Consider the following 13,534-nt stretch of genomic DNA (forward strand, 5'->3'; position numbering starts at 1 on the left):
TGCCAGAAGGGTGGGCAGCATGGTGCAGCCCCAGCACAGGGGTCTTGTATGCACCGCAGCCCTGACCCTGCCTGCCCCAGGCCCTGGGTCATAAGGGAACAGCAGTTAGGAAAGGATGTGAGTGTGGAGCATAAGCAGGGCGACATCAAGCTGGTTGGGGAAGCAGAGTCTTCCCCAGCTTATATCATCCCCCAAGTCATGTCATCTTACTCAGATATAACCCGAGTTACATACAAGTTACATATAAAGGAAGTGCACATTACATACAGGCTTTCAATCCCCTTGGCAACAAAACAAGGCCCTCCCTCTAAAAATGGCAGGCCCTTAAACTATTACAGCAAGTGTTACAGAACACTGCACTGGACCTTTGCTCTCCTCTTTTACATTTTCATAATTTAAGGATCTCTATTACTAATCCTTCTCTGAAACGCTTATAAAACTAACCATTATAGAAAGCTTTTATTGTTTAATAAACATAAGCTGCCCTAGCAAGTGTCAGATCTGTTACCTAGCAACAATAATTACAATTGTTTTAATAAAAAAGTTGCAATCTGAAATAAATTAACTACTGTTTTCTGTATCATTCATTAGGCTTTCTGCAAGGTCACTTAATCCAGCTTTGTTCATCGCAGTAATCAGATTCTCAGGTGTTGCATGTATTCCCTCTTGATCCTGCCAGGCAACAAGTAGCTGCTTAGCTCTCATCTTCACATCCTCACTATCTGACTCAATCTGTCTTATATCAGAGTCCTTCATTTCCAAGTAGGGTGCCAGAATCTTCCACTGTTCTCCAAGCTTGATAGCAAATAACTCAATTTGTTCCCCTGTCACGGGTTTGTCTCGCTGTACATCAGGACCTAAACAAAGACACAGAAAGAGTTAGATTATGACCTGTGCAGCATGCCACATTCCTTGTGATCTGCTAAGATTATTTGTATGGAGGCTCTTGTTTGTTTTACCCGTTTAAACTATTCATCTTATTTTGTATTTAGGCTTTGAAGTCCCTTACACTCTGTTCAGAAACAGTCAGTCCATTTTACATAATCCAATCATTGCCTGAGTTTAAAAGAATCTTCAGCTCAGGTATGTAAGTGAAAGACTGTCCACTAGGAGAGTTTCTAAACCACAAGTCCAATTTGGTACAGCTACTATATTTTTAGATACATCAGAAGCAACCATCTTCATTGCTGAGAATAAGTAGTCTATTCTTGCAAGCCACTACAATTATCAATACTTGGGTTGATAGATGCCTCAAAAATCTAAAACCCATCACTGGAATTCCACAACATCTGGAAAGATCTAGGTTAGTTACAATATGCAAAGCTAACCCAGTTTAGCTTGTCTAAATTTGTGAAAAATGAAATTTACTTCCCTTTAATTGTATGACAAAAGGCACAGAGAGGAAATGCAAACTCTGGTCTTCCTGCTTACAAAGCACCCTGCATTAGATTATACAGAAGATTTTTTTCATAATATAAATGATCTTTTCTCTTAAACTTTTGGCATTAAAATAAAAACATTTTAAACTTTGTATTTTGCTGAGAAGACAAATGCTACAGTGAGTATAAAAGTGAGTTTATCACAGCTTGTCGTATATGTGCTCTGCTACCCATGTTCACTATGTATTACATTACCAAAAACATAGCAATGGATGAAGTTACCTATACAAGGAGTTGGGATAATGTTCTGCATCAATGTCTCTTTCATCAAACAGCTCTGAGAGCCAACTGGTGTGTTCTGACTGTTTCTAACTCCCTCCAATGCTTATCAGTCACACTCATTTATAGGATGTTTCACAAAGAACTAAAACCGTTACATCAAGGGTTAGGAATTGAAGTCCATGAAAGTATGGGACAAAGGCAAACAGAACATTTCCATTATTGCTCAGAGGCACAGCATGCATCTACTGCATCATACCACAGCTCAGCCCATCTTTACTTTAAGATGAGATTTAAAATGCAATGGAAAGACAAAAAAATGGAACAGGGAAGGTTGTTTCAGGTATTGGTAAGCTGAGGAGGAGAAAACGGCTCTTGCATTGAGAGTAACAAGATTGTCCTCCCTCTTCCCTTCTGTAAGTGCTAGATGGAAAAAAGGCAGTGGAGTAAATACGCACAAACACAAAGAACCATGAATGGTTTTAAAAACAAGGAAAAATTGTTTTTTAAATTCAACCCTGAAGTGAATGGAGCACCAGCGTGCCTGGGGATGAAAATGAAATCACATGCAACTTCCAGCAGTACTCTCCACATGCTGGATACCAGAGAGTCAGATAGTGAAAGACCACACAGGGAAAAAAGCTGGAATGAGATGAGGGCATGGGTAAGGATGAAGATAGGCAGGTTCACTCACATGGGGAAGGAGAGACCAGAGTAAGAATATGCCAGGATTATGGGCAGGAGGCAAATGAGAAATCTGATACATGAAAAGAAAAAAAAAAAGAGGTGGGGTTATCAGGAAGAATGCTCCTTCTCTGTCACAGAGAAACATCTGCATTTAGACATATAGATGAAGAGAGAAAGAGCTCAGTGATTTTGGAGACAGGTTATATACTATGATTATTGGAAGCACTGCAAAGGGTATTTAAGGGTCTATAAACAAACACTATCTGGGGCAATTTAATTGGTAGTTCCAATAGAGGCAGAGAATTCATACAAAATGTTTCACATAGCTGTGCCATACTTTTGGCTTTCAACATCTAATTACATTGTAAACACACACTACCCAAGAGGAACATTGGGAGAGATTCCTGATTAGGTGCTCTGAGCATAAGTTCCACTCAATTCTGAGGAGCAGAACACACCCAGCGATGCAGGAGCAGGGGATATCCAAGTAACTATTAGCTTTATGAGACCTGCTATGGTCAAGGTTTGTCACTTTCAATATGAGCATGGGTGCTAAATGTTGAAGATGATTAAACAGGACAAATGACCTTAGGGAGAAAGTATGAAAAAAAAAACCACCTTCTAGATATGGACCAAGAGTGAAACTGAAAAAAAAATAAACCCCAAGAATATGTAAGTCTTACTTTCATTGTTTTCCTTTAATAAAGCATCATTATCTTCCTCATCTTCATCCTCTCCTGTTTTTATTTCTTCAGAAGGAGGCTATAATGAGAGAACTGAATATCACTTGCTGAATTTTGAATAGCCATAGGATGGTCCTTGACATGCCTTTAAGAACAGACAACTTGGCAAGACACATCTGTGTATAAAAAAAAACTCTTTAACCAAAACCTTAAACAAAAAATATTCCTGATTTTTTGAAGAGAATCTCCTGCTCTTTTTAAGAGAACAAAAGCATGAACAGAACTTGCTTACTTTAGAGGAAACAAATCATTCCACTATGATCTGAGATACTATTGGATAGTCAGTGCTTATTTTTCCCAAATTCTGTTCCCCATTCCCGTGCCCATTTTCCAGTTCATTAATTGATGGTGACATCCAATGATAAAAACAGCAAGTGTATGGCCTTCTTTGCTCCTTTATCATGGATAAAAAGCCTGAGAGGATTAAAACAAGGTTCCTGTTTGTTCAACATTTGAAATTCAGTTCTTCTCTTCTCATTTTTGTTGTTGTAGGATCTGATAGATGATTAAACAACTAGTAGCATGTCATTAGAGTAACTATGCCAAGTGAACTATGAAGTGTTTACCGAGTGCTAAAAGAATTAATTTATTCCAACTAATTATTAACAACTAGTTAATTCAAATGACTGAACACGCTGAAAAAAGCTTTTTATTAAGAAATGAATTCAGTCTCCTCCACTTCAGGTTAAAAATAAAAAAGCTCCCAAATACAAATACAGATCCTCCAAGACTAATGACAAACACCACAATCAGAAGAGACAGACTACTCTGATATTTGTAAGGGAGATAAAAAAAACAGATTTAAATACAAAAAAACTAAATCTCACCCAACTTTTCAGGCCACCTTCATATACCAATGAAAGTAAAAAAGGCACAAACCCAATATTTCTCTTGTTCCTTTTAAGGTCACCTTCAATAACACATTTAAGGCAAACTGACCCTGAAACACATGAAAGCTGAATGTTTCTGCATATATTTTAAGAGAGTCACTGTCAGTTTTTCTAACAAGCCAAAATGTTAAGCATGTGATAGCAAATCAAATCTGTACCAAAGTCTAACATGAGCCAGGTCTTAATAATGGAGACCACCAGTTTTAGTTGCAGTTTTTGTTTTAGTACACAACCATACACATGAATAGGATTCTTTTGCCATGAATCAAACATACATATATAACTAAAATTAATTTACCATTCTGTAGAATAAAAGACCATCAGGAGGTCAGTTAGCATAATTTGATATAAGCGCCAGAAATTACTACTTACAGGCAACTCCTTGGCTAATTTGATTACCATGTTTTCTAAGTATTCTGGTAAACTCTTAAATTGTTGATTGGTTGGCTGGAAGAAGTGAGGACTTCTGCGTGCTAGTAATCTTAATGCTCTCCATCCATAATTAGAATTGTTCACAGCCCTATAAAGACAAGTAGTGTTAGTGGTTCCTCATCTATACATAGGCTCTGGAAAGCAAAGAAAGAAAAATGCCGCTACAGAACTTATTAGCATTTGATTTAAGGATACTTACTTTATATAATTTGATATGTGATATTAACAATTTGTGTTTTAATAATTACAAAATTTGAACTTTTTCAATCCCAGCACATATGGTAATTAAATAATAATGGTCTTATCCTTCAATTGTCTGACCCCCTTCAATTTTCCACATATTTAAAAATTTAAATAAATATTTTTAAAAGCTTAAGAGCCATAATTTTGCATGAATCTGAAAGTTTAAATTGACAAAAATTTTAAAAATACTTACAAATAAACTGATACTTTTGAAACTATAAAAAAAAATCTAATTCCATCAAGCCTATCTGTTCAAGACAAAAAAAAAAAAAAAAAAAAAAAAGATTACACTCATTTCCCAACTAATACTGTTCTATCCAAACTTGCTGGTCTTCAGGACAGAATTTCAGACCTGAAATTCCCAGAAAACAGATTCTTTGATTCAATAACCCAAGCAAGTGTTAAAAAGAGGTACACAAATTCAGTGGAATAAAAGGAAATCTACTCACTTGTACTCATTTTCAACCATATTTTCAGGATCTGCTTGTTCAATGGCCTCTTCAAAGAACTCCTCCAGAGTTGGCATATATTCCCTAAGAAATAAATCAAAAGTTTGATACTCTTCACATTTTCATTCTGACTGATCTCTATTTGTCCTTCTAATTAATTCATGCACACCTCAGTCTTCCATATGAGGAGGCCATTGCCACTGCAATTATCTACGCATTGCTACTGTTGCTCAGACAAACTACTGCTCCATCACTACAAAATGGAACTAAGGTGTAATGTGATCTATTATTACTTATGCACCATCTGAGACAACAAAAGACAAAATCCGTTCCCTGAAGAACTTATAGTCAGAGGCCCTGATTCAGCAAAGCTTTGACTTCAAATAGGACTTCATGCACATTTCATGTGTTGCTTGCTCCTAAATAATATTTTAATCCTGTATAGCTACAGTGGTAGAGATTTAGCTATGGGTAATGAAATACTCTTCCTCCTTACCTAGTCTCAGATTTACAAGCTTCCATGTTGTCCGGACATAAGTTCCAAAGTCGAGTTAGCTCCTCACTACAAAGAGGAATATACAATTGTGTGTTAAAACTGCACATTAATCATTCACTAAAAGAAAAGGTGCAAGAAATATTCCTACCACATTACCATCAAACAAGCCGAAATAATTTGTTATAAGGTATAAGACGTATATAGACTTGATATGTTTTGGATTTATAATGTCAGTGACTGATGGACCTTGGAGTCTTTGCTGGCCATCAGGACAATTACATTCCTAACATATGTGCAACATGCTGACATAGGGATTTGGGATCAGAAAGAGAATAACGAGTTTTACTTCCGAAGTTAGAAAAGGTTGGCCCTGTCATGTTGGTGATAGAGCACTGTCTTGCTCAGAGAGGGCTTTCTGATAACTAAACAGGAAGGGTTTTGGAGCTTGAAAGAAGGTTGAACCTCAACTCTCCTAGCTTGAGGTTAAGTGAACAGCCACAATGGAAAGGAGAAGAAAAGAGAATTTTTTATTCCTTCACCCAAGAACAGTTAAAAGTAACCAGTAAATCATATTGCTGTGATTTTCTGTTTGTTGCCTTTATGCAACATCACCGTATTTGTGGATGCATGAGCCAGTGTCCTAAAATGTTTATAATTTAATTCATCCACAGAAAAAACAACAGACCTAATGCACAGTTAGTTACATGGCAGATACACAAGGGGGAAAATAATTCATAGTGTTGCAAAGATCAATGTGCATAGGCCAGGGGTGGTCAACCTGTTCCGGATGAAGAGCAAAGATATTAGTGAATCCACCGCAAAGAGCTGGGGCAAAGTTGTAGGGGGGGGGGGGGGGGGGGAGGAGAAGGACTGTCCCTTTAAGAAACACTAGAAGCTTTTTGGCCTCAGCAGGCTCCCACCGGCCGCCATCATATTGGAAGCACCGGATGGCTCTGCTGCCCCGGTGAGCATAGGGGGGCTGGGAGGCAGGGGACGTTCTCAAGGGCACGGGGGTGGCTTCGCGAGCCACGCTGACAGGAGTTGGGGGGAGGGGATAAGAGCCACATGCAGGTCAGCATAGGCTTTTGTACCTTAAGAAAAAAATTAATGAACAAGAGTGAAAGGTGGTTCAACAAACAGTCTAGAGAAAGGGTGAGAGAGAGAGAGAGAGAGAGAAATGGTGAACATGAGCAGTTTCAGAAAAAGGTAATTAAAAGAAGGCATGAAATAAGGAATTAGAAGACACAGCTATACTCTGAAAAGATATTTCAGTAATTTAGCTCATTCTAAAATGTCTTACTTTTCATATTACCCAAGACAAATACACAATGAACTGTGGCAAAGAAAAATTAACGTACTTCCCCATGAGAATTTTTTTGTTTGGTCCTTTCCCTAGGAAATCCTCTGGAGCTGGCCTCTTTCTCACAAGTCTTGTTGGCTTGGAATCTGATGGTCTAAGAAAAAAACCCCACATTTTTTAATGTCAAAATTACAGTATTTGGAGATCCAAAATGAGGACAATGCCTTCTAACTGAATCTCAATGTAAACTTTCCATTGGAAAGATTAGCAATTAGGATTTTTGGGGACTTGTCTGATACTGTATTACTCCTCAAATTCATGAGGCAACTGATAAAACATCTCAAAATCGGACAAGAAATAATTCCTATTTATTCCAATCAGTACATATTACGTGTGATCTGCCCTACTGTATGTGTCATCTGCATGCAACCTCTAGGGCCGTGGTATCCAACATGCTAGCCACATGTTGCCATTGAACAATGACTTGAACAATGTGGCTATTTGGCTGGTTGAGCGTGGCTAGTTCGATATAGAACTGGTTCACTTCAGAACTGGTTGGATGCCATGGTTCTAGTGGATGCAGATTCCCTCCTCACAATTCTGCCATGGCATCAGAGTAAGACATGAAACTCCCACATCACTGTGACAGCCAGGGTGAGACTTACTCAAATTGGGATCTGGAAAAAGACATTCAGAAATTATAAAATTTGACTCGTTATAACTATTTGTAGCATTGTAGTTTCTTAGAAATTCCTTCTTCCCCTCACATCTTTTACCATCTCTGCAAATTTATGAAATCAGAATGAGAAGGCTCCATCATATTCTCTCCTCAGCAAATCAGGTGACCCAGCTGTTTCTCACCATGGAACATGCCAGTTAGTCAGAAGGAGAGGGACAAGGATGAAAGGCTCTGGGAAAGTGGGCCACTACTTTGTACTAAAAGGGTACATTTTTATCCTCAAGTTTAATGTTCTATCGTATCTTTCCTTTTAGGTCATTCAATGAGCAGCTTCTTGAGAACTTTTATCCATTCAAGGATAATCACATAAAATCCTATACCCCACTCTAGCAAGATATCTACAAGCTTTTATGTTCACTACAGTCAAACTATCAGGGAACTCATTACTGGGAATCCACACAAGAAGTGGGCAAGTATTTCAGTTTGAGCTATCTTGTCTTTTCACTCTGAGCTCTTCTAACTGCAGCAGGTGGGGAAGAACACGACACTCCACCAATCTCCCACTCTCCAGTCAGAGTCCTTGGTGTTGTCCAAGGGGAAAACCACTGCCATGAAGGCAACTGATCCTCCTCTTCCTGCACGGGAGAGGAAAAATCCACATGTGGAAAGTCATCTGTGTCTTTGGGAACACAAGCATGATGGGGCCCTAAGATTTTACCCCAGAGACGTAAATACCATATACACACACAGTATGTCTGTACTCCAACTGAAAGTGTGACTGCATTTCAAGTGGAAACACCTGCCCTAGTTTTAATCTAGCTAACATGACTAAACATAGAAAAGACACAAGATGCAGGATGGGTTGGACAAACCCACACAGAACCCCAGGTATGTATACTGATTGCTAGCCCATGCCTTGGTCTGTGCTGCTACATGTTCAACTGCTGCTTTTAGCTGTGCTAGTTACATTAAAACTAGCACAGGTATGCTTACTCCAAGCTGCAAATCACAACTCCAACTATATCATGAACACTCTTAGGTGTAATACTTAACTATTCTATTTAGCAAAGTTACCTGCTAAGACACTAAATGCATATATGTAGGTACACATACATACCTGGAACAGTCATTTCAAGTTATTTATAAAAAGGAAGTTTACTAATTTATGAGTACATTTACCTTTCTTTCACAAAACTTGGGCAACCTTCATTTTTCCAGGTGTTCCAGTTTTCTTCAGTGTTTAATATATGCTGAAAAACAAGTAGACACCTTACATCATTAACTTAGTCACCTTTCAAAACACTGCCTGCATTTTTAAATCCACAATTATTATAAACACCTGAGAATGTCAACCAAAAGATTAGAGGGAAAAAAGTCTGGTTTGTAGTATGTTTGCCCACAAAGTGCTGTAAAATACACAAAGGAATCAGTTACACTATTTCACTGGTATAACCAATCTCCCCTTTTTCATTTTATACACTGGTATGCTCATGCACACATTTCCCCCACAGCAAAAGGCTGGAGAGAGAAGCATTTTAAAGAAATACTAGGGGGGTTGTGCCCACTGCTCGCTATGCTCACCAAGCCCCCTCTTTCCGGCATCTTTCGCAACCAGAGGGTGTGAGAGCGCGATAACATCATTCTGTCGCCTGGTAGGAAAAACTTTTTTATATGTAGAGATGAAAATATGACTACAAAAAATACTGACAGGGAACTGGAATTGGTTAGGACACCTGAAAATTTTAGCTCATGTCTTGAAAACTGATTAAATAGATCTCAAGACAGTGGCATCCTTTTTTAGAGCCAACTCTGATTCTGTTTAGATAAGCATATATTAAAATGTATTTTGTTTAAACACTTACCTCTACCATTTTTGAGAATCTTTCCCCATCTGGGGGGTTTTCTGAAAGAAGCTGCAATTGAAGAGATCATAAGATTAGTATTAACTTTTGGTAATATATTGGGAGTAGAACACTTGAAAGAAGGCAAACAATCAAAAACTGTGATAACCAACTAACAGATAAGAAACGCCATTTTTCTACCTTTCAGATATTTTCCCAGGATTTGTAGTGTATGTTCACATTTAAGACGACAACATAGCTAAATTGCCACAGAACAGCTATCTAGAATTATTTAAAACTGAAAGAGCAAATGGAATAAGGAAGCCAATTCAGTTACAGGCTGAACCTCTGAAATCCGGGATTCTCTGCTCCGGAAACATCTGTGGTCCATCAGGAAGATAGATGTTACTGGATAAGAGCGCCCCGGAGAGAGAACCCCAGCCCTGGGGAGCGCCCTGGTCAGACAGGGAAGAAGCAGGGCCAAGGAGACTGAGGAGCTCCTTCCCTGGTGTATCCAGCCTGGGCAGAGCAGCAGCAGGACCAGCGAGTGGCAAAAGAGGGGGCAGCTGGCAAGCCCTGTCCCTGGGGAGCCCCGGCCAGCAGGGCAATAGCAGGACAGGTGAGTCCCATCCCAGGTGGGGATTCTCAGACGAATGGGGGAGAAGCAGGGCCGCAGAGGCCAGGGAGCTCCAGCAGGCAAGAGCCCAATCCAAGCCCCGCAGGCCAGAGCCCAGGGGCAATGGGGTCAGAGCGGAGCCAACTGCAGGGAGGGAGAGTGTCCTGGGAAGCCAATGGCAGGGAACCTCCTCATATCAAGCAAATTTCCTTGTTTGGGAGGGTCAGGTCCCAAGGGTGCCAGACACAAGAGGTCCAACCTGTATTTTTTTTTGAGAGAGAGAGAGAGAGTTACAAGAAATTTAGAACATCTCTACTGTACTGACCTGATAAACCAATTTAGTAGTATCTTCAATCCAGAGGGACTGTTCATCAGTTAGAACATAGTTTGAACTGGGGAGATGAAAAAAAAAGCACTGAGTAAAAACAGGCTGGGTGATGAGAATCTGAACATTAAAGGATCCAATTAATCTAGAAACAGTAAGTAAGTTAAAAAAAATCATCTCCAACAATAACTTCAGACTATTCTTTAGACTTTATGAAATAAAAGACAATGTTTCTTTATGCACCGATAATCTCAATAAGAGTGGCAGGTAAGAGGAGAAGGAATGGGAGTGAGAAGCAAAATATTGACAATATCTGTGACATGGCTCATTTATGAAAGAGAAGAGTAATTTTTACAAACTGAAAATGAACTTTAAATTCAAAATTTTGAGTTTTCACTGGTGAAAGAAAAAAGTCCATCTGTAAAGTGGATCCCTGGGAATATAAAACCTGAATCAAACTATTCAGGGGCACAACAGTATTATTTAGAAACAGCATTTTTTGGTCACTTTAGGACTAAAAAAACTCCCCAAAACCCTAGAGGGCTGCATCCCCTGCCCACTACACTCACCAATCTCCCTCTCTCTGGGGGTTGGAAGCCCCAGTTTTCCTCCCCACTGCTGGGGAGGGCCAGACCTAGGTGTGGCAGCCCTGACCTGCTCCGCCCCCCCCTTTTTTTGACCACCGGGCTGAGGCCAGCCCACCCACAGCTCTCTCTCCCTTGTTGCCAAGGGAAAGGAGGGCTGGGCTGAGGCCTTGCCAGGCCCCATGCTCTTCCCCCTGCTATCATGGGAGGGGAGCTGAGCCAAGGCCTAGCCAGGCCCCATGCTCTCCCCAAGCTGCTAGTACTCCCCCAAGCACCTGGGAGGGGGGAGGCTGCGGCACTGCAGCCCCATCTCCTGAGCACTGGGAAAAGGGGTTGGGAGAGGGAGAAAATGAGGCAGGTGGGATGCAGAGTGATGTTACGATGCCACTCTTTTGTCCCGCAGGAAACATTTGAGAGAGAGAGAGAGAGAGAGAGAGAGAGAATGAATAACTTCTGCTGGCATTCTGGACACAGAAAAAACCTTTAGCACACAAAGGGACAAATCCTTTAACCAGATGATCCACACGGACAGATCTTACAGCCAGCTCAAATCCCATTGTCACAACTCATCCTAAATGTTATTCAAAATTTTGCCTTCAGAAGACAGCAAATTTGATCTCTCTTGCAAGAATTATTTAGTCTACTTTTACTTATAAACCCAACCGCCCCCAAAAGACAACCGTTCCCAACTTACCTTTTAAATTTTACCTGACCCTTTAGATACTGAAATAGTATTAGATATTGCAGCAAGATGTGACGGCGGAAGTTACTGTCACTCAGCTGTAAATCCATTAGCTTAAAAAAAAAAAACACCAAAAACTTGGGATTAAAAAAACCACACCAATTATACATGATTCATTAAATCCAATATATTTTCATAACATCTTCATGCTTTCAAATGGAAAGGGGGCATGTATTTGATAGGCTAAGTTGAGACTTGTCCTGCATAAATCTGAAGTTATTCACATAAAGCTGTAGTCATAATTGCCTATATGTGGCAATTCATCTTAATGATCTTCAAATATATTCTGTACTATTCTGCCCCACTTTTATTAGAATGCCATGACAGCTAAGGCACCAACTTTGATATCTTGGGTGACATATTAATATAACATCTGTTAAGAAAAGATAAAAGCGTGGAGAATGAGAACTCATAGTTTCTTGAATCTATTACCAATGTTTTATGTTGCTGTGCTAGTGGACTACATAACATTCTCCCTGAGGCACTGTTCATTCAAAGTGTGCAAGAATTTGGACAAAACTACAAATACACTCAACAGGTGTATAACTTTGTTCCTTTTACCATCATGCATTTGCAATCCTGGAAAGTTGTTACACTGCATAATTAAAAGTTTAAAAATTAAGAAAAGGGTTCTCAACATTTCTTTCCAATGCAACATTGTGTTGCAACACCTAGTATTTGCTACCAGATTCAATTTCTACTAGCAAAACTTCCTATACAACTGGCCCAGTGCTTGGCTCCCAAACAATATATTACTAATATTACACAAGTTGAGGAAAAGAATAAACTTTTAACAATTCCATTCACTGTGCAAAAGGGGCAATGATGTGTTATGCCATAACTATACTTGGGGTCTATGAAAGAATATTGGCAATACTATTCTCTGAATTACACTTTTCATTGCTTAAAGTAATAGCAGTGAAAAAGTTTCATGCCTCCCTATACCAGATGATTAAGGAAACTCAAGAAGTTTGTTTGCTCAACACAAAATAAAAGGTAACTTTAGTAACAATTTGAATTACTTCAAAGTTAAGTGATGTGTATTATTCCAAAAGGTAAACATTTTAGTATTTATCAATTTAAAATCAAATATTACTATAAATTACATAAATCTTTGAATTCTATGTACATTACTACAACACTAATCAAGATTTGCAATAATTTCCTCAAAGAATATAATACCACCATAAAGCAGCTAAAGCACAATTGTATGCTCATGTGAAGTGTTGAAAGTTCAGTTGTATGTGATAGGGATGTAAGAGTGTAGCCATTTAAATGGGTAACCCGGCTCATGCTTATTGCTTACCCAAACAGCTACACATGGTTCCCAGTCTGGCTCCCAGGGAGCCGTCTGCTGCCCAGTGCTGTTGCCTCTAATACTGAGGTAGCAATGCAGGGCCGCAGGTGGCTCCCCAAGAGCAGGGTGGCAGGCAGGAGCAGATTGCTGTCCTGCATCTAACCACTGAAATTTTTTAGCAGTTACATGGTTAATCAGTTACAAGCATTTGAACATCCCTTGTATGTGATAAGAAAAAAAAATCATATTGTAAATATTTAACTTTGCTCCTTTACCTTATATTGTAACATTACAGAACAATATAGTTCAGATACAACTAAATATTGTATCAACTTTTATCATGATCCAAGCTTTTCCTTCTTTATATAGAAACAAAACTTAAATATAATACCTTTTCACTAGTTAAGAACTTTGCAAAGTAGACATGTTCTCCCCCTGTTTTTAGCTCTTCCAATTTTTTTCTGGAAGCTTGAGTGTCATCCAATTTGTAGCTTTTAAAAACAGCCAAAACTTCTTCTGAGTACTGTGAAGCAAATGGTCTCTATTATGTGA

The 13,534-nt window shown here is 39.2% G+C and overlaps 1 protein-coding gene across 4 annotated transcripts in view; it reads right to left on the reverse strand.

The window, feature by feature from the left end:
- Positions 1-444: 444 nt before the first annotated feature.
- THOC1 (THO complex subunit 1) overlaps positions 445-13,534 on the reverse strand; it is a 48,074-nt gene continuing 34,984 nt past the window's right edge. For all 4 annotated transcript variants that reach the window (XM_025179445.2, XM_025179444.2, XM_075920912.1 and 1 more), the window contains exons 11-21: positions 13,374-13,505; positions 11,638-11,738; positions 10,360-10,426; positions 9,440-9,490; positions 8,757-8,827; positions 6,957-7,052; positions 5,599-5,664; positions 5,103-5,186; positions 4,351-4,498; positions 3,029-3,107; positions 445-857 (exon numbers count right to left, since the gene is read on the reverse strand). In XM_025179445.2, coding sequence (XP_025035230.1) covers positions 562-857; positions 3,029-3,107; positions 4,351-4,498; positions 5,103-5,186; positions 5,599-5,664; positions 6,957-7,052; positions 8,757-8,827; positions 9,440-9,490; positions 10,360-10,426; positions 11,638-11,738; positions 13,374-13,505 — 1,191 coding nt within the window. In that variant the 3' untranslated portion in view covers positions 445-561. The remainder of the gene's footprint in view (positions 858-3,028; positions 3,108-4,350; positions 4,499-5,102; positions 5,187-5,598; positions 5,665-6,956; positions 7,053-8,756; positions 8,828-9,439; positions 9,491-10,359; positions 10,427-11,637; positions 11,739-13,373; positions 13,506-13,534) is intronic.

Source organism: Pelodiscus sinensis, chromosome 2 (assembly GCF_049634645.1).
Source record: "Pelodiscus sinensis isolate JC-2024 chromosome 2, ASM4963464v1, whole genome shotgun sequence".
In the NCBI taxonomy this organism is placed as follows: Eukaryota; Metazoa; Chordata; order Testudines; family Trionychidae; genus Pelodiscus; species Pelodiscus sinensis.